Raw genomic sequence first — 26,352 nt, 5'->3', positions numbered from 1 at the left:
GCTTTTTTTGGCCCTGGGGTCCTTTTGGGACATATATACATATACATACACATATACACACATACACACACACATGCATATATACACACATATACATACATACACACATATATATATATACACATATACATATATATATACATATATGTATGTTTGTAGCAAAAAAACTTCAGTCAAGAAGACGCCGCACACCACTTAAAGGTTCCTCTGTGGTTTATTGTTCCTGTAGGATCCCCACCTACGCGTTTCGGACAAACTGTCCCTGATCACGGTTTGTTTACCGTAATCAGGGACAGCTTCTGTCCGAACATGTTGTTTGGTCGCAGGAATCGGAGATGTATACTGACCACATCTTAATGTGGGTCAGATACATCGACGACCTATTCATAATATGGAATGGGCCCGAAAACCTAGCGAAATAGTACATTAATGAGAAACTCCTATTTAAGATGTCAGGTTCTAAAGGGAGAAACGACGAGCCCGGAAAAACGAACCAACCCAACCCACCCCGTATGATTACCAATTTCAGTAGGGGAGCATGGGCATTGGGAAAAATCATGAGGGCGCATTGGAATCTGCTTACTTAGGGATCAACTGGTACACATTTATCCTGGGGACACTTCCCGAGCTAATTGGCCCCCCAGACCAAATGGGTTCACAACCTGTGGCAGCTGCAAGGCTGACCGCAACGGAAAATCCTGCAAGGACTTTATAAACGGCACAGGCCAAAGGAAGCAAATCAGGCAACAGATTAACTGCAATACGGAATTTGCTGTCTACGTGTTGGAGTGCCCGTGTGGCCTCCGATACGTAGGCAGCACTAAACACCCTCTGAAGGTGAGGATTCTACAGCACTTGCGTGCCATTACGAACAGGGATCACAACTATCCCATGACCCGCCACTACGAGGAAAGACACAACAGCAAAAATGGCAGTTTAAAATTCTTTGGCATTGATAAGATTTCTAAAAACATACGTGGTGGGGACCAGGAAACAGTTAAGGGTCAAAGAATCCAGATACATTATAGATCTTGACTGTAAGACCCCGAAGGGGCTTAATTGTGGGGAGGAGTTATCCTCACATATAGGTATATGAAATTGTCAGGGACCCGGCGTAAGCTACCTCGTTGAATGAGGAGTTCTGTAAGAAAGAGTTTATATCACTTTCACTTTTTTAAGATAGGCTTACACATATACCATTAACCCATCCACACAGAGGGCAAGAATGCTAGCCCGCAATAGTGGTGTCTTTACATGAACGCTAGTCGCTTCAGGGCTATATTATAATGATAGGTAAGCCACACGTAAGCCACTATGTAATGGAAATACTCTCATTTCCATTCATTATTTGCTTGTCACATAATTACACACACACTTAAAATGTCACCATTTCCTCATCCCCGATTAAAGCACTTGAACATAAGGTTAACCACCACATTAGCACCATCACATCCAAGTCCCCCCACTAATAACTATTAGAGGGGGGAGTATCCATTTTCTTTAACACAATTATTGAACCCAGGGAGCTCCCAGGGGACATAAGACATAATTTACAGTGCCTTAGGTACGGACACTATGTCAGTGGAGTTCCATTAGAAAGCAGTCTCAAACCCTGCTCGCATCCGGCGGGTGAACTACATTACCCAGCCGTATCGCGACCAGTTGCGAGTCACATGATGCCCAGTGGAATCTCGCCGAACAGCAGTCCTGCAATGTTCTCGCTCTCGACGGACGAACTACATTGCCCGGCTGGCATAGCGACCGCTTATGACATCAAAACGGCAGACCCTCACTACTAATAAAACCGTAATGGCATCTATTACAAAACTGTAAATAAATATGTAAATATTAGATTTTATCAACACTGTTCTAGTATATTAATTTAGCACTGTGACTACGTTATTTGATGACTGAGATGATATTGAAAGTATGTTTTCTATCTCTATGATTTTGTCATGAAAGACTGACTTAAATATGTTGGAAAACAAAATGGTGGTTACTTGATAAAGGCAAACGCCGAAACGCGTCGTCCTTGTTCCATAAGTGCACAATAAAAGGAGTTGTGCTGGATTTTCCTGGTCTGCCGTTTTCTGTGTCCAGCTATTGGAGGTGGATGAGAAGCAGGTTCGAATAGAGTGTGGCGGCTGCTGCCACCAACGGCGCCAGCGTTGTGAGGTTGAGGATCGTTTTTGCAGCAACTTGGTGGTACATATATAACGGACCTAAAGCACTCTGGAGTTACATGTGTTCCTGACTGGAAAAAACCTTGCTTGTCACCTGGAACTGGACTGTTCCTTCTGGAGCAAGACAAGGCTAATCTGAATATGGCTGTTCTCAGCCTATTGTGCCAAAGCGGGCATAAAAAAAACAAGAACAAAGTGCAATGAGGCCACGTTAGATTACAACTGACAAATGACTGTGCTATTCAGAGATAACAGTTCTGGTGTTTTGACAATAGATTCGTTATTTTGAAATCCACAATGTTACAATTAATAGCTATCACGGACTCTTACAATTTAGTAAAACTGCATCAAAATTATTCTTAATTTGCATGTAACGATGAGAATCAGAATGGAAAGTGAGATTGGTGGCCTTTAGCACAAACTTAATTGAAAAGTGCATTTTATTTTTTTTAAAAATGCAATTGCATGTAAATCAGCCTACCAGGTTTAATAAACAGCTTTCAAATAGAGGAAGACTACCACATACATTTAAAATCCAGACAACACTGACCTGCTTAAAAGCCTGGAGCACTTCCTGCCTCTGGCTGAAATGGCGGAAGAGCAGATGCAATGCCCCAGAAACGAGAGGAGGATAGTCATGCATTGTAAGGTGCAGCAGAACTCTGAGGAATGTCCTGCCTCCCTGGTCATCGAGGTCCAAGGGAGTATTCTCCTCACTGAAAACAAACAGATCAAAAGGTGTTGACTAAACATTGTAAAGTACATATCACACCCAAGTCAAGTTCTCACATAGAGCGCAACATATGGCTGCATACAAACTAAGGTGGATCACACAACTATATATTGAAATCCAACTGCTCCTTTAGAAAGAAAAATATTGAAAGTAAACTACTTCTACAATGAATACCTAGCGAGAGACAGCAACTTAACTTACAGGAATGCACCTTTTATACTAGACTCTGAAAGGAATCCAACCTCCCCTAAGCAAGTGTAGATTAGTTTGTTCTCAATCGATGTAGCCTAAACCAGGAGTGGACAAACCTTTTCTGAAAGAAAAGAGGATGTGAAACTGGGGATGTGAGGTGTGTGTGTGTGTGGTGGGGGTGGGGGTGAGGGGGGGGCATGTCACAAGACAGCTGTGTCTTCGTTCTTGCAGCAATCAGCACTCTTAAGACCATAAGAAAAAAACTCGCCTGTATCATTAGCCATCTGCAGAAGAATAGCTGCTGAAAAATCCAAGAACAAAAAGCTGGAAAAAAATCAGGGGTCTCCATTATAAATTCAAGCAATATCCAATTATGGAGAAAGAAATGACTTGCTTTTTCTAATGTGAAACTGAAGTCTACTGGTTGAACCAGATTTCCACTGATTTTTCAACAGTTCATCCCCAAGCTCCTTAGTTTTCCATTCTGCAGGTCTCTTCCTTTGTTCTTTCCTAGGTGGGATCACTGAAAAGTTGTCATTTGCTAATTTATTTGCTTTTAGAATGTCAATTTGCTCATTCTGTTAGGTTGCAGATTCACTGTGCCTCACTATTACAGATCAGCCTTCCTGTTAACATTTGGTTTCAGAACAATTCACCAATAACACCACAGCGTCACAGATACTTGGTCTCATTTTATGAGCAATGCCTGCTGTAGCTCTCCTTTCCCAGACCTCCAACAATCACAGAAAGGCCACACTGATGCTTCTGCATCCTTCCTGATACCAGCCAAAACTATTTGCAAAATAAGAATTACTTACAATGCAAATGACCCATTCAGCTTCACTGTATGTACATTATTCCAATGTGGGTATTCAGAATCAAGAATGGTCTCGACCTAAGTTGGGCACCACTGCTTCTGCTGGACCATCACACATACAGCAGTAGCGATACACCACAACAGACTATAAACACTGAATATTTGAACAAATAAACTTTTATTTTATTTTTTTAAACCAATAGACATAGGAAAATCTGATAGCTGGAACTGACATCCTGATGAGGGTCACTAGTTTGGGCAATTGCAGTGCAAGTAAAAATTTTAAAAACACATGCAAACATATCAAGGGTTAATGACGCTCTGAAGGGATTGGTTATGAAGGAAGGGAACGAGAAAGGCTGATCATAGGAAATTAAACTAGTAAACGCGAATAGGCACATTTTATTGGCTGGCATCCCTTTGTTCCTCAACATGTACTGAGGTTCTAAGCAGACGATAATTACATTAGAACATAGAAGGCATATATATGCATTTGGACCAGTTTATTAGGTAGCCCGAGAACTCAGAGAAAGAATCAACGCTAGCTATGCATTCCAATATAGACTCCTGAGACTTTGACAATGTGGAGAAGGTGACCACCGCGTTTAGAGCGATTTTCTGAATTGCGCTGTGCTGTGGCTCGCGCTCTGTATTTTAAAAGCCTTTTGTGTATCTTTGTTACTTTTTGTTACATTTCCCCCTGATTTTATTCCGCTGCTGCTGCGACCCCCCCTGGCCCTTACCGCATATAATTAGAAATTCAAGCACCGCTACTTAGCGGGTCCGGGCTCCGGGGTTCCTGGGTCACGTGACGACGACACCATCTTGGGAAGGCTGTTCCCTTCCTTGTTGGGGGTTAGCGCACTAGCGCTTTTTACCGCCACTCGCCTATTCAAGGTGAGCTTTGACTCGGGGTCCGCCTGGAGAAGGTGACCACCGCGTTTAGAGCGATTTTCTGAATTGAGCTGTGCTGTGGCTCGCGCTCTGTATTTTAAAAGCCTTTTGTGTATCTTTGTTAGTTTTTGTTACATTTCCCCCTGATTTTATTCCGCTGCTGCTGCGACCCCCCCTGGCCCTTACCGCATATAATTACAAATTCAAGCACCGCTACTTAGCGGGTCCGGGCTCCGGGGTTCCTGGGTCACGTGACGACGACGCCATCTTGGGAAGGCTGTTCCCTTCCTTGTTGGGGGTTAGCGCGCTAGCGCTTTTTACCGCCACTCGCCTATTTAATCCTCGCCTGGAGCGTAGCGGTCTAGCGCAGCGGTCGCGCCTTCGCTACGCCTGAGTCTCGCCAGAGTCCTGCCCGTCTGCGCCCGTCAGCGCTAAGGCAGGGCTAGGGCAGGGGACTCTGGCTTCCTCAGGATGATATCTGCTGAGAACCTGCGTATACTGCGACACAAGGTACTAGATTGCTATCATGGCTCCTTGGATCCTCTTAGTGGGCCTTTTCACTGCCCCACTTGCTCTTTTAAACTTCCTATGCCTCTGCCTATTAAGGGTCTCCAGTCTAGGCCCCCAGTCGATAATAAACCAGATGCTGCTGCAGGCACAGCCACTCAATCTACCCTTAAAGATATTCATCTGAATGTCAGATCATTGTCATGTCACTCCCAAGAAGTATTTTCCTTGATTACTGATGATGATGATCCAGATATCTTTTTTTTTTTACGGAAACTTGGCTGCATGATCAGTCCATGGCGGTCATGAATTTAGCCCTTCCTGTGGGATACACCATGCACTCCCTCGCAATGCTAGAGGCGGAGGTATAGCAGTTGCGGTAAAAACATGCTACCCCTGCATTTGGAAACCTATCACCATAGCAGGATGTGAGAGTGCGCTTTTTAACATCTCAGTGAATCCCCACTTTACCTTTACGGGACTATTAATTTATAGGCCCCCCGGTCCTGATGGCGCTTTTCGTCAAAGTCTCCCGGAGGTGGTCTCCTCCCTAGTCTTAAAAACTGCTAATTTCACGATTATTGGTGACCTCAACTTGCATATGGATGCCCCACTTTCTAATTCGGTCCATAGCTTGTTAGTAGATCTTGAAGCGCTTCAATTAATTCAAATGGTACAATTACCGACTCACACAGGCGGTCATTTATTAGATCCGTTTTTGACGAATCTTGCTACCAATATCTCAGTGCTTCATCCCAGACCTATGGCCTGGACTGATCACCATTTGATTGAAATTCGTATCATCACTACCATTACCTCCCCCAGAGAACGCCCCAGCCAGCCTCAGACGCCCCTGGAGAAACTTGAATTTAGAGCATTTTCACCAGCTCTTGATGAAATACCATCCTCTACCCCCCACCGAAGTTTCCCGTGGATATGATAGCTTCTGTGAATGGCTAAATCACTCGCTAGATCTGCTTATTCCGGCCAAGTGGAGTAAGACTAGATCCAGTCCTTCCAGCCCTTGGTACGATGAATCCCTTAAAAAACTCAAAGTCTCTTGTAAAAAGGCGGAACGCGCATGGCGTAAAACTTATGATACTGACCTCAAGGCGGCTTACAGGGCCTGCACTAGAGTGTATCATCGGGCCATATGCGCAGCTAGGGCTGCTTTTTACTCTCAGGAGATAAACAGCACACATCCCACCAAGGTCACCTTCAGGGTGTGCAAGGACCTTACAAGTAAAAGGACTGACATTGCTACTCTTGAACCCTCTATGGCACACTGAGGATTTAGCCTCGTTTTTTGTCGAAAAGGTGGAGGCCATTTATAGGTCATTCTCTCAGGTCCCCATCAGGGAGAATACGTCTACATCATTGGTTTCCAAACCATTGTTGATTATTCCCAGTCCTACTCTGGATGAGTTTAAAGCCTTGACGACAAAAGTCAAATCCGGTTCTCCGGATGACCCCATGAGACCCATTCAATTCCGGGAACTTGCTGAATGCTGCTATCCTGCCCTGCATAGTCTCATCAATCTGTCCTTTAGCACGGGCAGTGTTCCCAAGGCTTGGAAACAAGCAATGGTCATTCCTATTCTTAAAAAACCCGCCCTTGACCCTACTAAGCCAGAACACTATCGACCCATTTCCCTTCTCCCCTGGCCAGCCAAATTAGCAGAAGCGCATGCTAATTATATTTTATCATCTCACCTGCAGGAAGCGAATATACTGGATAATTCCCAGAACGGATTCCGTGCGGGTCATAGCACCGAGACTGCTCTTTTGGCTGCGGTGGAGCACATCAGGAAGCTGCTGGACCAGGATCAGACGGCGGCACTGATCCTATTGGATCTCAGTGCCGCCTTCGATACGGTGTCCCACCAGATTCTTTTACATCGTCTGGTGGAGGCAGGAGTTGGAGAGGTGGCACTTGAGTGGTTTCGTTCCTTTCTTAAGGATCGAGGCTTCAAAGTATCTACACCTCCTTTTGTCTCTGCTTCTCGCCCTATACTTCAGGGTGTTCCCCAAGGATCGGCCCTTAGCCCTACCTTATTTAATTTATATGTTCAGCCATTGGCGGAGGTTACCCATAGTTTTGGTCTCTCCTTGGTGTCATACGCCGATGACACGCAGCTGGCGGTGGACCTTAATGGCGATTCCAACATGGATGCCCCCACCTTTCAGTCAGCTCTAAAAGCTGTGGCTGGCTGGATGGCGAACAATCGACTCCAACTTAATGCCTCTAAAACCGAGGTCATTATTTTTGGTAGGGAAAGTGGGTTATGGGGAGATCAATGGTGGCCTTCTGAACTAGGCCCTGTTCCCACCCCAGTGACTGAAGTCAGAAACCTCGGGTGTGGTTTGATGACAAGCTCTCTTTTACTTCCCATACTAAACGTGTGGCTGGCACATGCTTAGGTCCTCTGCAGTGTCTTCGACCTATTTTTAAGTTTTTTGATGCGGAGACCAGACAGATTATAGTCCAAGCCCTGGTCCTTACCAGATTGGACTACGCCAGCTCTCTGTTTTTGGGTCTAAATCAGGCCGAGCTATCCCGCCTTCAGAGGGTCCAAAATGCGGCGGCCAGGATGCTAGTCGGCCTCCCGAAGTTTGTTTCGGCTCGTCGAACTATCCAAGATCTCCATTGGCTACCGGTAGGGCAAAGAATTAAGTTGAAAGCTCTCTGCTTAACTTTTAAAATTCTTAAATTAGCCTCCCCTCCTATTCTCTCACAGACTATTCTTCATTATGTCCCTGCCAGAGCCCTCCGCTCTGCTGGATTAAATCTTGCCATTGTGCCACGTTTTAAAAAAACTAGAATGGGTGGACGCTCTTTCTCAGTGCTGGCTGCTGCCCTTTGGAACTCCCTACCAGCCCCTCTCCATTCCATCCCTGACTTGCTTCCTTTTAGGAAGGCATTAAAAACCTTCCTATTCTCTACAGTTTAGGCCCTTTTCTTTGACCTTCTCTGATGTGTTGTGTTACTCAAATCTCCAAAGCGCCGGGACGCCACTTGGCTGCGGCATCCGCGCGCTATATAAAATAACATAACTAGTATATCATCTGCATAGTAAAACTCCTGTTTACTTATAGCTGTACGCACCCATTGGATGGTATGTTTATTACGTATAGTTGCTGCTAGGGGTTGTAGAACAAAGATGGGGAGACGGGACAGCCTTGTCTCATTCCATGACCAATCTCAAGGAAGTGGGAAGAGAAGCCTCAACAATAGATGAAGATCCTAGACCCATAGCTGCCATAACTGAACAGGTACAACCAATCAATGCAGTCAAAAGCCTTTTCGGTATTAAGTGAGTTAAGATTTCATTCCTATCATGCCTTACTTGCCATTTTATATGAGGAAGCACCCTCCGATTATTCACAGACGATCAGCCCCGTACGAACCCTATTTGGGAGAGATGGATTCAGGAGTGGATAGTGGTAGCTTAACATGTGCCCAGGACCTTTGCCAAGATCTTCATATCCACATTAATGAGGGATGTAGGCTGGTAGTTAGTTATGTTATGTTATCTGTTTTGTAGAGCGCAACAGCTGCCCCAGCGACGGGGCGTCCCGGCGCTAGAACCGTAACACAATCTGCTGGATACGAAAGAGGGACCTACGGGGAGGGAAAAAGATGAGTTTTGATCGCTCTGCGGAAAGCTAGCAGATTATCCATGCAGCGGATGTGGAGAGGGAGGGAGTTCCACAACTTGGCCCCCAGTAGTTTGAAAGAGCGCCCTCCGATGCGACAGAACTTCGTATGGGGTATCAAGGCTAGGTGTTGCCCCATAGACCGGAGGTTTCGTTTGGGTTTATAGGGGGTCAGCAAAGGACGGAGGAGCTCTGGACCTTCATTCTTCAAGATTTTAAAGGCAAATAAGAAGGCCTTGAACTGGATACGGGCTTCCATGGGCAGCCAGTGTAGTCTGTAAATAGTCGCTCTTACTGAGCACCTTCTTGGAAGACCTACTATAGCTCTTGCCGCCGAATTCTGGATTCGTTGGAATCTTTTTATCTCAGCTTTATTAGCTCCTAGCAACAGGACGCTCGCATAGTCCAGTCTTGACAAGATAGTAGACTGTACTATGAGTTGTCGTGTCTTGGAGTCGAAGTAGCCTAAGATGGGGTATAGACTTCTCAGTAGGCCAATGCAGGTTGCGGCAACTTTTTTGGTGTGCGACTGGAAGCTAAGGGTCGAGTCCAGCCATACCCCTAGATTTTTTACTAAGTTTTTAGGAGGGGGTGCTGGGCCCAGGGATTGAGGCCACCAGAGATCGTTCCAGTTGTTGCTGTTTTTCCCCATTATCAGTACCTCGGTTTTGCCACCGTTAAGTTGGAGGCAGTTTGCTGTCATCCATTTGGCGACAGCAGTCAGTCCATCCCTGAAGTTGGTGGCCTCAGGGGAGGGGGCCTCACTAAGGCTGATGACCAAGTACAATATAGTGGATACCTGCCTGGTTTGGCCATCAGGTAGATTACAGCCCTATAGAAATCCGGTAAAGGCACAGTTGGTAGCATTCATTTCATGGAAAAACTTACCCAACAATGGTACTACTAATGGCTTGGTGGTTTTACAGTATTTTGTTGGGAGGCCATCATCTTCTAGTGCCTTTGCGGTTGCCATAGCATCAATAGCGTGTGCAACTTAGTCATCGCTAATGTCACTCTCCAGAGTGTTGGCTTGATCATGCGTAAGGATGGGCAAATTTAACTGCTCTAGAAAGCTCCCTACACCATGGGGGTGCCACATGGCCCTGTTGTGTACAGGCATTTGTAGAAGCCTGTAAACTCCTGTAAAATGTCATGGGGTCTGTAGGAAGCTCATTGTGAGCATTTTTAATGGCTGGTATGATTTAGCGTGAATGGGCTTGCTTCAACTATGCAGCAAGCATTCTCCCTGCCTTCTCCCCTCGTATAGTGCCTCGGAGCTGAAAAAAGTGCCAATTTGGCCTGCGAGGTATAGAGGGAATTCAGGACGTACATAGCCTAGGAGCTCCCAGAGGAGTGAACTGTAGGAGTCTCATTTTAAACCATAATTTAATCAGCATTGTGAGTTCAGTCAGGTTGCATCAATACTTCTCAAGGTGCCTCTTAAAGGCGGACACGTTTTGCATCATGTGGTCACTGAGGCAAGCTTTCCTAACCGCCGAGGGCACCTGGGTGGATGGAGACAGACCCTAATTTTCCTCCAAATACTGGTGTAAATATGAATTCATAAGCACTTTATCCCCCGAGAGCCCTATATCCAGATATATTCATGAACCTGTGAGGTGAAGTAGATTTTAGGATACCAGGGTTTAGGGTAATCACGTTGTGATCAGATGTGCTATTTGAGGCTATAGATTTCCCCACTTGTTTCTGCAATACAGAAGTAGTCTATGCGGGAGCATGGTGTGAAAGTGAAATCCCGGTCCTGTGGGTGCATTAGGCGCCAGGGTTCTACCAGGGAATGATCACTTAAAATGTCAGTCAATAGAAATCGATCTCTGGGCTGTCTGGAATTGGGATTATCAGACTGGTGAAGGTGTAGGTCACGGGGCTGGTTCCAATCCCCCATCACAAGTTTGGTCTTACCGAATGAGTGGATTAGTCTAGATGAGGCAGTAAAGTCTGCTTGGTCACCCAAGGGACATAGATGGAGTTAATAACCAACGTTTCCTGGCGTATTCGAAATTTTGAAAAACGTAATGTGCCTGTGGGTCCCTCCATGTCAGGAGTGTGCGGTAGGCAAGAGCTTTATAGAGGAGGATAGAAACTACATCCTTCCTGGGTTTTGAGGAGGAGGTTGTGAGATCGTGCTAAGACCTGCTAGCATGTACCACTATGTCTACCCATTTCCTTCCCAGTTTGTCGTCCATCAGATGAGTTTCCTTGGATCAGTACTACATCAAGGCATTAGGACTTGAGATACAACAGAATTGTCTTTCTTTTAATAAACTGCATCATGCCATTAACGCTGAGGGACACCATTCGCAAGGGAAGCTGGGAGTCAGGTATGGGGGCCATCCGATCGAGACACAAGTGAGGCAAGGGGTGAGTGGTATGGTTTTGTGGGAGGGTTGAGACCCAATTAAATGCCTACTGTGAAGGCAATAACACTATAAACGAAAAATAAACCTTGCTGTGATAGGTCGGTGGGTTTAGGGTCAATTATTCCATTCCGGATTTCTAAGAAGGGGAGCAGTCCACCTGTAGTACTGAGGTGAAGCGGAGTTCGCCTACCACTAGCCCTGTGCCTTCGGCCATCTGTGTGTCCAGGTGATAATGAAATCCCATCATTTGTGGTGCCATACCCATCGAGTACCCCCATTCTCTGAAGGGGCAGGAAACCCATAAGTACCAATTAAACATGGTGAAGGACAATATTTTACACAAAGCAGAGACAAAGAGGTGAACATTACAACCACAAAAACACCCACTGCAGAATCCTATATTCTGCGGACCTCAGCCAGTAGATCACTAGGCCCCATCAGGCAGGCTGGAAGGCCTGCCATATAGCCACAAAGAGCTCATGAAGAGCACGCCCATTAGAATGGGGATGCCACAGATGGGTCCCAATCATCTGGTGCAGGAATGAACACCCTGTGAAGCTGATGGATAGGCCCCTTGGAAGTTAAAAGTTAAGAGTTCAGTGGTGAACGGGATTTGTCTCAGTATCCTATCGCCTTTCCCTTAATATTCAATACCCACCAACCCTCGCTCCAACAAGTGATTACTGCCTTTGGTTAACTGGTCAGTCCAACATTCAACCAGATCATTGGTAGTGCTATTCTCAGGAACAATGGGCGATACAGGGGAGGTACGCTGGTCATGAGTATCCATTTCCGAGATGTTCAAGCTCACTGTACTCCCTTGTTCTGCCGTCTAAAGTAATTAGAATCACAGTCTGTTCCAGGAGGCCATAGTGTATGCCCTGTTTCCAGAGGCGGGGCTGCAGTGCCAAGAACAGTTTCCTTTCACAGTTGGTATCGTGGGAGAAATCTGCTGATACATATATGGATGAATTCTCAAACTGTTACGGACCATGCTTTCGCGCTGTGAGGACAAGCGGATGGTTAGGGGGCAGGCCGAGATGAGTCAATTGTGCCAGTGATGCAGAGGGAGCATAAACCTGAACTCTGTGGGCTCTCTATCTCCAGTGGTGAGGCAAATTACAATCCCATGAGACGTTGTAGGAAGGTGCCAGGGAACGTTGTCATGTTGACCCCCCTCAAACTTATCAGGGACACCCATGATATGTATATGGTTTCACCTGCTCTTGTTCTCCAGGTTTATCACCTTGCGCTCCAGAGCCCCTATCTCCAAGGACCAGTCTAGCAATCCATACTGTCATGTTTCTATGTCAGTCACCTGGCATTGGTAGTGTCCAAGCGGCTAAGGAAGAGGGCAATATCCCTTGTGAGGGACTGTACCTCTGATGCAGTTTAACACTGCATCATATATGTATCCAATGGAGAACTTTATGTCCAACAGTTCTCGCAATAAGGTGTCCAGGGAAGAGGGAGATACAGATGGAAGCTCACTGACCATAGTGTCCGAAGTTATCGGGGTGGATGTTTTAAAGTGCGAGACCACCTGCGAAAAGAGGAGCTAGGGATTAGGCTTTGACTTAGACATGTGCAGTCAAGCTCTCCAAGAGGCGGGCAGACCAGGAGCCACAAAAGTGACCAAGTTCCATATTGCTCCCCTCCAAGCCAGTTGTAGGGGGTATACTTGTTTTGACAGGTGTGTTAATAAGGCCAAGAGGAGACCATATGCGCAGCACTACACAGGGAGGGGACCTGAGAAAATGGCCAAATCAAGTCTTGTACCACAGAGGTGTGTTCCAAGGAGGGGTCGCCAGAGACTCTCTGGCAAAGGGTGGTCTCACTTCATGTTTAGCGGGATGTGTGAGAGCCCAGACAATATGTACACTGTGCAGAGGAGCAGCCCTGCCCCTCAACAGTGGATGCATCCAGTCGATTTCAGGCAATGCATGCAAGGGTCGGCATGCCCACAACAAGGATGGCCAGCGGCCTCACTGTGGATGTAGTCTTTTTTCCATGGATCGTACTTGCCTGTTGCATGTAGAAGTGTCTCCGGTGTTGTGTGCAAATTCCCAGTTCCTGTGCAGAGCAGTAATGCAGGCAGTCATGTTAAGGTGCCCAGGACGGCGATGCTGGTGGTCCTGCGATAGTGCCCAGTAGAGGCAGGACAACAACGCAGGTTCTCGTTGCTGTACAGAGTCAAGGCAGCCGGTGAGAAGCAGCCGAGCCTCAGCACCCGGTGAGAAGCAGCTGAGCTGGGGCATGAAGACTAGTACCAAGAACCAGGTGAGGAGCTTTGAGGTGAGCGAGTGCAGCATGGCACTGCTCCGAGATGGGACTGCTGCGCAGAGGCCAGACATATGGAGCACTGCAGCCTCCACTCACAGCCCACGCTACCAATCGCCCACCACACTGCAAGCCACTCGAACACAAAGGGTCCTCTCCGTCAGCACCTGGGAGGGCACTCAGACTATCTACCACACTTCCATGCCAGGTCTACCTCTGTGGGGCCAGGTAAAAGGAGACCAGGGTCCAGTTAGGTAGGGAGCATTACTGAGGTGCCGTCACACTCCTCAGTGTCTCCCTGCTAACATCTTACAACAGATATTACTTGTCCTGCACATTTGCCATCTCAGAACAGCTCCCTATGTGAATGATCCACATTTATTCAGTTACTGCTGATTTTGGATACCATTCCCTTGGACAATATTTTTTCATGGTGAGTGCATGAACAGTGTTGCTGCCTATTATTGTAATTCTGTTTAGACGTGGCCTAGGAGTACTCGGCTGATAAAGCATGGCAATCCTACTGTGCTTACTTCTTGAGAAACTAGAGTCTTCATCAACTCCCCATCCTTACATTCTCTTTGCAATTATGCCTAGTGTAAAGCCCCCCAATCGCCAGAAGAAAACCAGTTATTCACCTGTAACTTCAGTTATCCAGTATTGGTATCTTTCATAGATTCACATGCTTAGAATCATCCCCGCCGACGAGGTGGGAGTCTCACGGTATAATAAAACCTATCTTACAATCCTAATAACATTATACTATAGGAAACTGTGGATAGCAAAGTCACTACATTAGCCTATCTTAGTCCATTTCCAAAAAAGAAACTTGAAACCCAGCCAATCAGGTAGCAGCACCCTCTTAGAACCTTCCCCACAGAGAAGCAAACCCTCAGATTATCATAGCACAAGTGACAGTAAGTATGCCATACTGATAAGGTAAGCCTTCCCGCGAGGAGGGTGGGTCGCATGTGAATCTAAGAAAGATACCAATTCTGGATAACTGAAGTTACAGGTAAGCAACTCGTTTTCTTATCCAGTATTGGGGTATCTTTCATAGATTCACATGCTTAGAATCAGAATAGCTAGCATTAAATAATACTTAGGTGCATAGTGGATGGTGGGTATCATAAGAAAACCTAAAAGATACCATGTCAAACCAGTGCAATAGCATATCCACATTTCGATTCTAATACAGAGCAAGTCATAAACATAAGCAATAAATAATTATATGCAATAAAGAACCTGACAATAGTAGAACTAATATACTCTTATCATATAGGCTAACCTTATCTAAAAAGGTTTCGTAATACTGCATGACCAACTGCTGACTCAGCCTCTGTTGCTAGATCTAGGCAATAATACAGAGTAAACGTGTGAACTCTTTTCCAGGTTGCAGCACAGCAAATCTTTTACAATGACACACCAGCGAATAGTGCAGTAGATGAGGATACTGCTCTGGTAGAGTGAGCTTTAGGCTTGTCTGATAACGGATGTCCCGCCTTGCAATGGCAGAATTGAATAGTGGATGCAATCCACCTTGAGATAGTAGCCTTCGTTCATGCTGATCGCCTGGCTTATGACCACCATAAGAAATAAATAACTGGTCTGATTTTCTGATGGACACAGTCCGAGAAAAGTAGAACTTCAAGCATCTTTTGACATCCAAAGTATGCAAGGATTTTTCTGCCGAGAAAGACGGATCGGGAAAGAAAGATCGCAATATCACAGGTTTGTTGCGATGGAATGAAGTAGGAACCTTAGGTATGAACGTGGGTTTAGTTCTTAAAAGGACAGTCATTGGTAAACTTTAAATACAGTTGTCTTATAGTGACTCCTGTATTTCAATTACTCTTCGAGAAGAGGGGAGTACCAATAGGAGAGCTGTCTTCCATGAGAGATATTTTAAGTCTGCTTTATGAATGGGTTCAAATGGATGCTTCATTAGTTGCTGCAGTACTAGATTCAGTCTCCATTCCAGAGGGGGAGCCTTAATAGGTGGAAAAGTTCTGAAAAGCCCTTTCAGGAATTGTGTAATGAGACGATTGGAACAAAGGGATGCCGCTACTGATGATCATCTGTATGTGGAAATTGAAGCTAGATGCAATTTAACGGAAGCAAACATGAGACCAGATTTAGACAATGCCAATAAATAAGGTAGAACCTTATTAGGAGAACATTTCAGCAGATGTAAATTTCTGTTGTTGCACCAGCAACAAAATCTCTTCCATTTTAAGGCACAGGTCCTCAACGTAGAAGGAGTTCTCGCTCTATTCAGAATGTCTCTGCAGTCTTGAGGTAAATCTATCTCCTTGAATTCCGAGAATCCAGAAACCATGCATGGAGCTGAAGTTTGGCTGGACGAGGATGAAGAATCTGGCCATCGCTCATTGACAACAGGTTTGGAATTGCTGGAAGGCGGAATGGCTTGCACTTGGAGAGAAGGAGAAGTTCTGTGAACCAGTGCTGACGTGGCCATTTCGGCACAATTAGAATCATGCAGAATGGTTCCATTTTGATCTTGCGCAGAAATCTTGGCATCAGCGGAAAGGGAGGGAACGCGTAAGCGAAAATCCCTGTTCATCTCATTATGAAAGAGTTTCCCCAAGATCCCTTCTCCGGTTCCCAACTAGCAAAGAAAAGGCACTTCCGATTGTTCCTGGAGGCAGAGATCCAGATTCGGCTTTCCCCATCTCCGAAAGACACTCCAGAATCATTTGATCCAGCTCCCATTCGTGGCAGGATTTCGTCATCCTGCTTAGAGTATCTGCTAAGGTGTTCTGGACTCCTTGAGGATGTTCCACCTTGATCGCTATATCGTGCAAGAGAAGCCATCCCCAAATGTTTTGAGCTTCTTCAGACAAAGTGATATTGGGTACCCCCTTGCTTGTTTAATGCATGCAAGTGGTGTTGTCGGTTCTGATGAGAACCGTAGAACCTTGAAGTCTTGACAGAAATGACTGTAGAGCCAGAAAAATGGCTCGAAGCTCCAGAAAGTTGATGTGCATCTTTGCTATTGCTGCAGACCATTTCCCTCTGATGCAGAGATCCTGAAGATGCTCACCCCAACCTTCTAGGGAGGCATCTGTTGTGAGGATGAAATCCGGTACTGAAGGTTGAAAGTTGAGCCCTACTGAGGCATTTTTGGAAAACCTCCACCAAGAAAGTGTCTCATAACTAGTTCAATTGACGACCTAGTCCAAATAACTCCAGAGATTTGGAGCCACTGATTGTCCAGCTCCTCTTGAATTGGTCTCATTCTCAGCCACGTATGAGGCACTATCAGAATCGCCGATGACAATATCCCCAGAAAAGACTTGACCATCCTCACTGAAGCGAACTTTCTTTTTAAGAGGTCTGGCGCCAGAGAAACGAGGCAAGATAGTCTTTCTTTGGACAAGAATGCTTTGTCCTGAACAGTATCCAGTCTTGCCCCTAGAAATTGAATTGTTTGGGAAGGATAGAGGATTGACTTTTGGATGTTCAGAGATTGTCCTAGAGAGTGAAAAACTTGCAGGCATTTTACTGTTGCGAGAGAACTTGACGAAAGGATGGAGCCTCTTTCAACCAATCGTCCAAATACAGGAATAATTGGATGCCCTGTAGCCTGAGATGAGCTGCTACTTGAGCTAGAAATTTGGTGAAGACTCTTGGAGATGAGTGTAGGCCAAATGGGAGGACTTTGAATTGGAAATGGGCACCTGCCACAGTAAATCTTAGGAATTTTCGATGTTTGGGATGAATTGGGATGTGGAAATACACATCTTGAAGATCCAACGTTGTCATGAAGTCCGCATGATCCAGAAGCTGAAGGATTTCTTGGAGGGTTACCCTGCGGAAGGACTTTTTCTGAAGGTATTTGTTCAGGTTTCTCAGATCCAAGATTGGTCTCCATTCCCCAGATTTTCTCTTTATTAGAAAAAAAGCGAGAATAAAATCCCTTTCCAGTCTGAGAGCGCGGCACTTTCTCTACTGCTCCCTTAGACAGCATGGTTCTCACCTCCTTTCTGAGCAGAGCAAGATGCAGTGGGTTTTTCTTCAGAGGTGGATGAGGGGGGAAGTTGGTGAATTCTAGGGTGTGACCAAATTGGATTATATCCAAAACCCACTTGTCTGTGGTTATTTCTCTCCAATTTGAGAAGCTGGGATATCCTCGGAATTTTGCATACTTGCGGCATATCTGGTGCAAGTGCCTTGAGATGGTCACTGTTTCCTAGCAGAATCTCTGCCTTGAGGTGGTAGTCTTCTGCCCTGTTGTCTATAAGCGGCCGCTGGGGGATTCCTATAGGACTGCTGCTGTTGATGGAATCCATATCGACCTTGACCGCCCTGTTGCTGGTTTTTTGGGTATCCTCCATGAAAGGAGTATGAGCCACTGCCCCTTGAAAAGGTGTTTTTCTGTACTGTAAGGTACCCAATGCCCTAGTGGTATCAGTGTCTTTTTTGATTTCCTGCAATGCTTCATCTATGTGTTTGCCAAATAACAAATCTCCGTCAAAGGGCATGTCCAGAATTTTCGTTTGGACCTCTGGGCGAAAGTTAGTGGATTTCAGCCAACGCTTACGTCTAAGGGTCGCTGCTCCGGCAAGTTGGTGAAACCACAAAGAAGCCAAATCCATAGAGCTCAATAATCTCAGAAGCAGCTCTTTCGCCCTCGAGAATAATTTTTCTCGCTTCTTGTTTCTTATCCTCAGGTAGCTACTCCAGATAAGGTGATATGTCTGACTATAATTGTCGATCGTATCTACCTAAAATCGCTAAACAATTCGTGGCACGAACTGTAGCAACCGCCATGGTGGTAAAGCGCTTGCCAATGTTGTCTAGGCACCTACCATTCTTGTCCGGTGGAGCTGGTATTGGGACAGAAGGATCGAGACTTCCTCTGAGCCGCCTGTGAGATGACTGAGTCTGGTCTAGGGTGTCCTGAGAGGCAGGCAGGAGCATCATCTGGCGCCTTGTATTTCTAGCAGATCCTAGGAAGGATCGCTGGAATTGAGAACGGAGTCTTCATTATCTTTACCCCTTCTTCCCAGATGTGATCAAGTATTGGAATTGAACGAATCTACTTTCTGCCTTGGCCCTTAAAATCATAAAGAAAACACTCTGTCTTCTGTACCGGCATTGATAGATGGAATTTAGTGGCTGCCCTTTCCATGATAGCATGAAAATCTATGTCCTCTGGAGGGGAGTCAACAGCTTGTGGAACTGGCGAGGCTGGTGTTGGAATAAGATACTCATCCCACTAGTCCACAGTTGTGGGCGAGTTAGGTATTTCTCCTTCTTCAGCCAAAGTGTCTGTCATCATCCTGAAGGAATTGTGAAGGTGCGGCTACCTGAGGTTCTGAGACAGGGGTAGGCAGAGTCGCAAGCTGCACATTTGCAAGCGCAGGGTCTCTTTCCGGGACTGTTACTGAAGGAAAACTAGCATTATAGTCTCTCAACATCGCTGTGAGTTCTTTCATTAAAGCAGCAGGTATCTGAACCATAGGTTCTTGGTGAAAAGATTCTTGAGGGCCTCTTAAAGACTCGCAGGGTTTATAATATTCCTCCTAGTCATCATCCTCATGATATTTTATTCAGAGCTGAGAAGGGACATGTGCTGGACCAAAGGGGTTTTCATCATCCGATTCCACCAAATAGTGGCTAGGAGGTAAAGGTGAAAAATGTGACATCCTGGTAAAATTGTCTTGAAGATGACAATTTAGAGCTTAAAATGGACGTAATTTGTAGAGATGCAGGTCCTTTATGCTTCAGCGTGGATGAAATTGACCTAGATGGCGAGTCACTATCCGTTGAAATTGCCATAAACGAGGACACAGTCTACGTCGAAATCAAGGAGGTCGTAGACGCAAAAGCCATCGTCGACAAAGTTGACGTCGAGGTTGTTGTCATCGTCGTCAACGGTGGACTCGTCATCGAGAGTAATATCGTGGACGGTGGGCTCGTCGACGATAGTGTCGTTGACAGTGGGCTCTTCGACTGGATTTGTAACATCGTCGACGGCGTAGACGGGATCGGCGGGGTCGACGTGATAGGCACAGTCGACGGCGCCGTCGACTGAGTTCTCATCGACTATGGGATTTTCTTAGTCAGCGCTGAAGATTCACTCACCTTCTGAGGAGATATCCTCGACAGAGGCTCAGAAAGGGGTTTTGAGGCAGTTTTCCAAGAAATCTTTACCTTTCCTCCAGATTTTACTTCAGAAGAGAAAGAGGATTTCTCTTTATTTGAGGAAGAGTGACCAGTCTCAGTGAGATTTCTTCAGGGTCTTACTCGGTCTTTCAGGCGGATCTCCAGATCTATCCCTTTTCTTGGCCAGAGGGGTGGACACCTGAGGACTCTCACTACCTTCATCACCCGATACCATCTCAGTTGAAGCCTTCAACTTTTCCAGCCAAACCAAAAATCTTCCCTCTGTCCTTCAAGGTATTGGCTGGAAAGGTTCTACAGATCCTGCAATCCTTGACCTTGTGGGCTGGGTAAAGGCAATAAATATATTCTTTATGTGGATCTTCAAAGTGCAGTCTCTTCTTCCCACATGAAGAACAAGGTAAGAACAAGCTTTTCTTTGAAGAATCAGACATTCAAGAAATGTAAGTAAGGAAAAAGAACTGAGCAGAGCTCAGGGAGATTACCTGTCACACGAGGTGCGGTAGAAAATCTGAGGGTTTGCCTCTCTGTGGGAAAGGTTCCAAGAGGGTGCTGCTACTGGATTGGCTGAGTTCCAAGTTTGGTTCTTTTTGCAAAAGGACTAAGATAGGCTAATTTAGTGACTTTGCTATCCACAGTAGCCTATAGTATGTTATTATGACTAATATATATGTTTAATTATACCACGAGACTCCCACCTCGTTGGCGGGGATGATTCTAAGCATGTGAATATATGTAAGATACCTCAATACTGGATAATATCACTAATCAGTCTCCATTGTTTATTGGTGTCACCTAGAGGCTCAGGCTACTCAAAATAGCATATCACCTTTCCTGGCAGGTCTACCTTACCTTAGGCACAAACCATTCTGACCACATCCTTTTGCATAGGTTTTCAGATCACAATCTTAAAAGACTCTTCTGTGGTCTCTGAAGTTAAATGGCTTTGTTAATCAGCACTTTTGCCCAGTAGTCACAAACAGTTACCAATTGCTCAATCTAAACTATGCAGTTTTATTACTGTAGAAGAGCAACACATTAGCCATTTATCCTTGATCTACTTCTCTTGCTGGTCAAAAAGTTAAAGCCGACTTCATGTGCATAGTTTCACGCTTGTGAAGTCACTCTTCTGGTAATGACTCGCATTTTTCAAAATAATGCACAAGGTTCTCGATGCCTTTAAACTTTCCTCAACAAATGAAGGAATACAATTCTCAACCGATGCTTTAATGTTCATGAACACAGCAGCTGATTTTGAATACTTCCACTAGATTGTGTGTGAGCCTAACAGGGTGGCGAGCAGGGAAGCTATCAACTTAAGCATCCTAGTCTTCAGTCCCTTCTTCAAACTCCATTTTTTAGGTTTCACCTGATCTGAACTTCATTGCTACTTTATATTCCTTGTGTCTCCCAAAAGCTTTATATAGAAAAAACTAAACAATGAGAGGAAGCCATTGAAAGTACAGGATACAGTTAATGTACATAGAACATTCTATACATACAGATATTAAACCATGATTGCATCTGCGGGAAAGTATCTAGATTTCTGGTCAATCAAACTGCATTTGTGAAACATGGCATAATTTCACAAAATTAAGAATAAGATGCAGAGTAGAATCAAACTTCTAAGAAGCCTTTGCATCACAAAACACTCTGGAAAGGACACACATTCCAAATGTGGCTAAGCACAACGCGTTTCATTTATTAAATAAAACATATCAGACTCCCTACTAATACCAAAAGATTCTCTTATAATATACACAAAGAGGTAAACTGTTCTGAGATCATACTACTTAAGGGTTTGGAGGCAAAGGAACCAGACTTCAGCACGCGATAACACCAGCTACTCATTAATTGTATCTCTTTCTACACTTGTGCACACCCCATTTTGGGACTTTTTGGAGGGGCAGATGTCCTCAGAGGTGTCTAGAAATACTTTCTAATTGGTGAAAAGTGTAAATGATGGGGACAATGGCCCGTTTGAGTAGTTTGGATTCGGGCACACTACCACTGGTTTCAAGCATATATTATACATATATTCATGCTAGCTTGAATAAATATAAGAAGGGTATTTCCCCTGCTTGCTTACTCTACACTGGTAAACCAGGGTCCCTGACTAATACCAGACAGAAGAGGAAGATGCTACCTAGATTCTGTGAGTCCACAAATTATATTCAAACACTTTGAGGCTCATAAAACCCAACATGTACTGTATATTCCATGGTTCCCTTCATTTGTCTTAATTATGTTAATTTGCAAATCAATTTAAACAAAAGGAAAATTGCACTGAAACTTGATGTCCCAGTAGCAGAATCAATACTTTCCTTCCTCCGAAGATACCTTCCGCTTGTTCTTCAATGTGCTCGAAGTCCAGGGCTCCTAAAATAAAGTAAAGATACCATTAATGGGGTGGTCTACTAAGCTGAACCATGGGGTGGGGCAGAACTCCCCATCTAGATATGCTTCAAAGAACCTCGGACCTCATGCAATGCTTGAGCGTTCTAAGGAAGAGGTCTAACCTTAAAGTACAATTTTTAAGCAAATGCACATCCGTATTTAAGATGATTTAACAAGAAATGTAGTTCCTAGATAAAAACATCCTAGAGTCCACTCTCGTGCCCTTTATATGAAGTCACTGGTTGAAGAGTCTGCAGACTTTTCCGTGAAGGAAAATATAGGGATATGTAGATATTTCCTTTACCGCTACGTTATTACAAATGTTGTGGGTAAACTACATAAAGTTTGCTACTATGTGTATTATTTACATTTCAGCCCCAGTCTGATATTTGCATTAAGTGAAGAGGCCAGTGATAACTGGGACATCAGAATAGGGGGATGTGGTAGGTGCGGCCGGAGCTCTAAATGGATAAGGAAGTATTAAATATATGTTGAATTCTAATAGAACCAAGAAAGGGAATCGGATTATTTACTAAATGGAACTTAAACTCCATGTATTGGTAAAGTGAGAACAAAGTGGAGGTTTTAAAATCGAAGTAAACAACCTCACAAAGTGCAGAGCATGAACCTGTGATCATTGGAAACTGAAAACCATTCGTAGTCAAGGAAGCATGTACAGATGCAAAAAGAGTACTAAACCTCAGGTAATGCATGTGCACTAAGCAAGGGTGCACTATCTTCACAGCAACATTCCATGACCATGCAAAAGGCTTGCACTTCTGGATAAAGAAATTTATCCAAAGCCACCTTCATTTAGTACATTAACAGAGGAGTGAGGGGCCAGTTATATACTCATGCACAATGCAACACATTTCACACAGGGTTACAGACAGGCTAAAACAAACCAAGTTACAGACAGGAGGTCAAAATCTTGTAAAGGCTGAATGGTTGTTTACAGACAGCGACAACTATATCAAGAAGTGTTAAATGAGGCAATAGAATTATGAAAGTAAATCATTGGTGATGAGATTATTGCAAAAGAAATATACATTTAGGGCAAGCAAACAATAATAAATATGGAATTAAATGAATGCAAGTACATTAAGCAAAAGAGAAACGGCAAACCATAGACACCTTCGCTGTGCCAAATATTCCTAGTCTGAATGTTCTTTTGCGTATATGCCATGTGGGTAACTGGCACCTAGTGATAGGACTGGAAACTGCTCAAAATTTTCTCAATTCAGAGCTTTGCATGCCAGCACTGTGCATGCATTATTCTTACTCTGGCCACACCCCTTCCTTGCACATTTGTGCAAACCATAAGAAGGGTGCTGATAAGAAAAACTATGGACGAAGAGCAATGAGTCACTATGAAAGCCACTTTTTTCCCTACTCTTGTATCCTGGCTATCTCCTGATATCACTGCCTCCTAAATCACAAAACTTGTTAGAAGAGCACAGGCTTTTGGTTCACTATAGAGGTAAAGGTGCAAAATGTGCTAGATGTTCAGATTGTGGACAGTCTCCAAGCAGGTGGATATGGAAAAACTATTAAAACTATCTCATTCGGGGGGAGGAGCCAAGATGGCGACCGGGACGGTCGACTAGTCCCTCGGCTCCTGAGACCATCTCCTCCTGCGCATCTATCCTGCCTGTGCTCCTGTGCCGAAATGACACAAATGTGTACCTGACTCCCTCCGGCGACCAGCGGAGAAACCCTGGAGCCTGTACCTGCTCGCTAGCGACAGCGCCGATCGGAAACGTCCCGCGGCCCGCTGCGGACCTGTGACCGGGGCATCTAGTTGAAATCCAGGCCGGCCGCTGAGCGATAAACAACGGATGACTGCGGCGACTGCGTGCCGGCCAGATCACATTAGCCGGGAAATGGACGTTTTTCGAGCTGCGCCTTTGGCTGGACTGGCGGCGAAGCTTAAGATGTACCGGCTATTCTGAGGCGCATCGCTCGATCGCGGGAACACGGATTGCTCGTGTTAAAGGGACGGCTTGCACTTTGCCCAGCGATCGGCGAGCGACTCCCGACTTATTGTTTACCTCCACACCCAGCAGGGCTGTTTCTATGCTAGGGGCTGCTTTTTCAACAGGAACTGATATCTCTAGCTGCTACTACAGCCCCTGTGCATGTATCCCGGCATGATTCAGCAGGACCGTGCTGGTGATCGCAACAGGCATGGCTATCGACAGCTGTGAGGTGGCTGTACCGCGAGTGCTTCCTGGGCGGCAGGATCGGAGCGACGTGGTCGGGGAGAGACACGACGGAGACTGGCGATATGGCGGCCTAATGTCGGCTACTGTCGACCTCCGGAGCTCAATGGAACACTCTGCTCGAACCCTAACCAGCAAATTGGATGCGATCGTGTTTGCGATGGGGCGATCGAGAATGGCTGGACAGGAGGAACACAGCTGCACACCGCATCTCCTGCCTCTCCACTATAAGATGGCGGCCCTGCGCGACATTGATGGCACAGACTCCTTGCCCCGTTGCGTCCCCTGCTAGGGAACTTATATGTCCAGGACAAAGTACGGACTCTGGGCTGGACTCGCGTCTGAGGCGCTCGTTCCGACCCCTGCTCCCCTCATATCGGGGGTCGCCACTGCTGCCATTGTTGGACTTTGGAACTTCCTTCTCTGGCCCGACTCCATCGTATGCCACCTTGAATATGTGCTTTTGGTCCTGGTCGGAGTCCCCGGAGCGCTTTGAGGTGGGCATGACTGATGCCCGGTTGATCAACATCGGCGTTTTTGGACTACTGGTCTTGCCTGTATGGGACACTTTGGTGAAGGTTAGCCGAGACAGGACAGGACAGGGGTGAACGCAGCTTACAATTGGCTGATGGTTTCTTTGTTGCTGATCGGGAGGGATGTGAGGCGGATTTTCTTGCTTGTGTAGTGTACTGACTGTGCGACTTACATTTGTTCGCTGATACTGCCTTTTCTTATTGACCTTACACTTCGTGCTGGTACTGGTGCTACAGGGGGGAGGGGCCGGGGGAACTGGTGAGGGCTCCCCTCCGTTTTATACTACTTCCATTGTAGTTATAGATTAGGATCTTTGTCTTCTCTTCTAAACTTCGGGAATCTCTTCTTTTTGGGGCGACAGGCACACTGCTAGGGGGTGGAAGTCCGTAGCCAGCTGCAGGGGTGCAGGGTGGGGGGTTGGAGGGGTTTATGTTTTTTCCTTTTTGTTCTATGGGCCTACTGTTCTTTTTTTCTTTTTTCCTCTGAGTTCTATAATGGATAGATTCTTTGTTTATTGAAGTTTTAGCGATGTGTACTCCTGCTTGCTTAGACGTTTCCTTCTATGAGGATATTTTTGAGGTTGGTGTTACGACCAAAATGTATGCCTATTTTTCTGATCCTTAGATGTTGGAATCGACGTACTGATTTGAACTGTCCTGCCGTCACTTATCCGTGCGAACAAAAGCTAAAACTTGACCGCAGTCAGCCTGTAATTAATCCTGTGTGCACTGACGCATAATTGTGTACTGTGTTGTCAATCCTTTGAGAACTTGGTTGGTCTCTGTGTACAAATGGTATAAATAAAGGTCTTCCAAAAAATAAAAAAATAAAAAAACTACCTCGTTCAAATACAATTTGGACAGAACTTTTGGATGAAAGGTGAAACAGGGTCTCACGATCGCACTATCCCAGTTACATGTTCTGAGGCACAAAGGGCTTGCAGCTGAAGCAAGTAGCAAACCAGTCTGATAGATACTGAGAACAAAGTTTTCCATTAGCGAGACTTCAGTTCATGAGACTACAAGCTCAAAAGGTTTATGCATCAGTCTGGCTAGAAGTAGATAGAGGTCCCTAACACAGAAGGGGAGCAGATCAGGGGCAACTGGCTGCATCTAGCCTGTCCGGTTTGGCAACCTGACAGGCTATGGAGAATAACGTCTTAGACCACTTATGATGGGTCCCTATGACCGTTGGGTAGATTCAGCATATAGTCCCATATATACTTACGAAAATACATCCTTGTAGCCACTAAGATGTCCAAGTTCTCTGCATCATGGTCTGAGAGTACAAAAGCAAGCTTCTCCGGAACGATGTGGCCAAGTTACTTACCTAAACTACAGTTCTGGTCTTTCGATCTTCCATAGTTTCATGTTCTTGGATCAATCCCCATTGTTAACTTGGGGGT

General features: G+C 45.4%; 1 protein-coding gene across 1 annotated transcript in view; it reads right to left on the bottom strand.

Annotated features, from left to right (window-relative positions):
* The window catches only part of ITPR1 (inositol 1,4,5-trisphosphate receptor type 1), a 1,666,678-nt gene that overhangs the window by 755,756 nt on the left and 884,570 nt on the right, over positions 1-26,352 (bottom strand). The window contains exons 24-25 of the mRNA XM_086939209.1: positions 22,115-22,173; positions 2,734-2,895 (exon numbers count right to left, since the gene is read on the bottom strand). Of these exons, the coding sequence (XP_086795335.1) occupies positions 2,734-2,895; positions 22,115-22,173 (221 nt within the window). The remainder of the gene's footprint in view (positions 1-2,733; positions 2,896-22,114; positions 22,174-26,352) is intronic.

The sequence above is a fragment of the Lissotriton vulgaris genome, chromosome 9, assembly GCF_964263255.1.
Source record: "Lissotriton vulgaris chromosome 9, aLisVul1.2, whole genome shotgun sequence".
In the NCBI taxonomy this organism is placed as follows: Eukaryota; Metazoa; Chordata; class Amphibia; order Caudata; family Salamandridae; genus Lissotriton; species Lissotriton vulgaris.
Note: the sequence above shows the minus strand (reverse complement) of the source record. Positions and strands in the feature narration are given on the sequence as shown.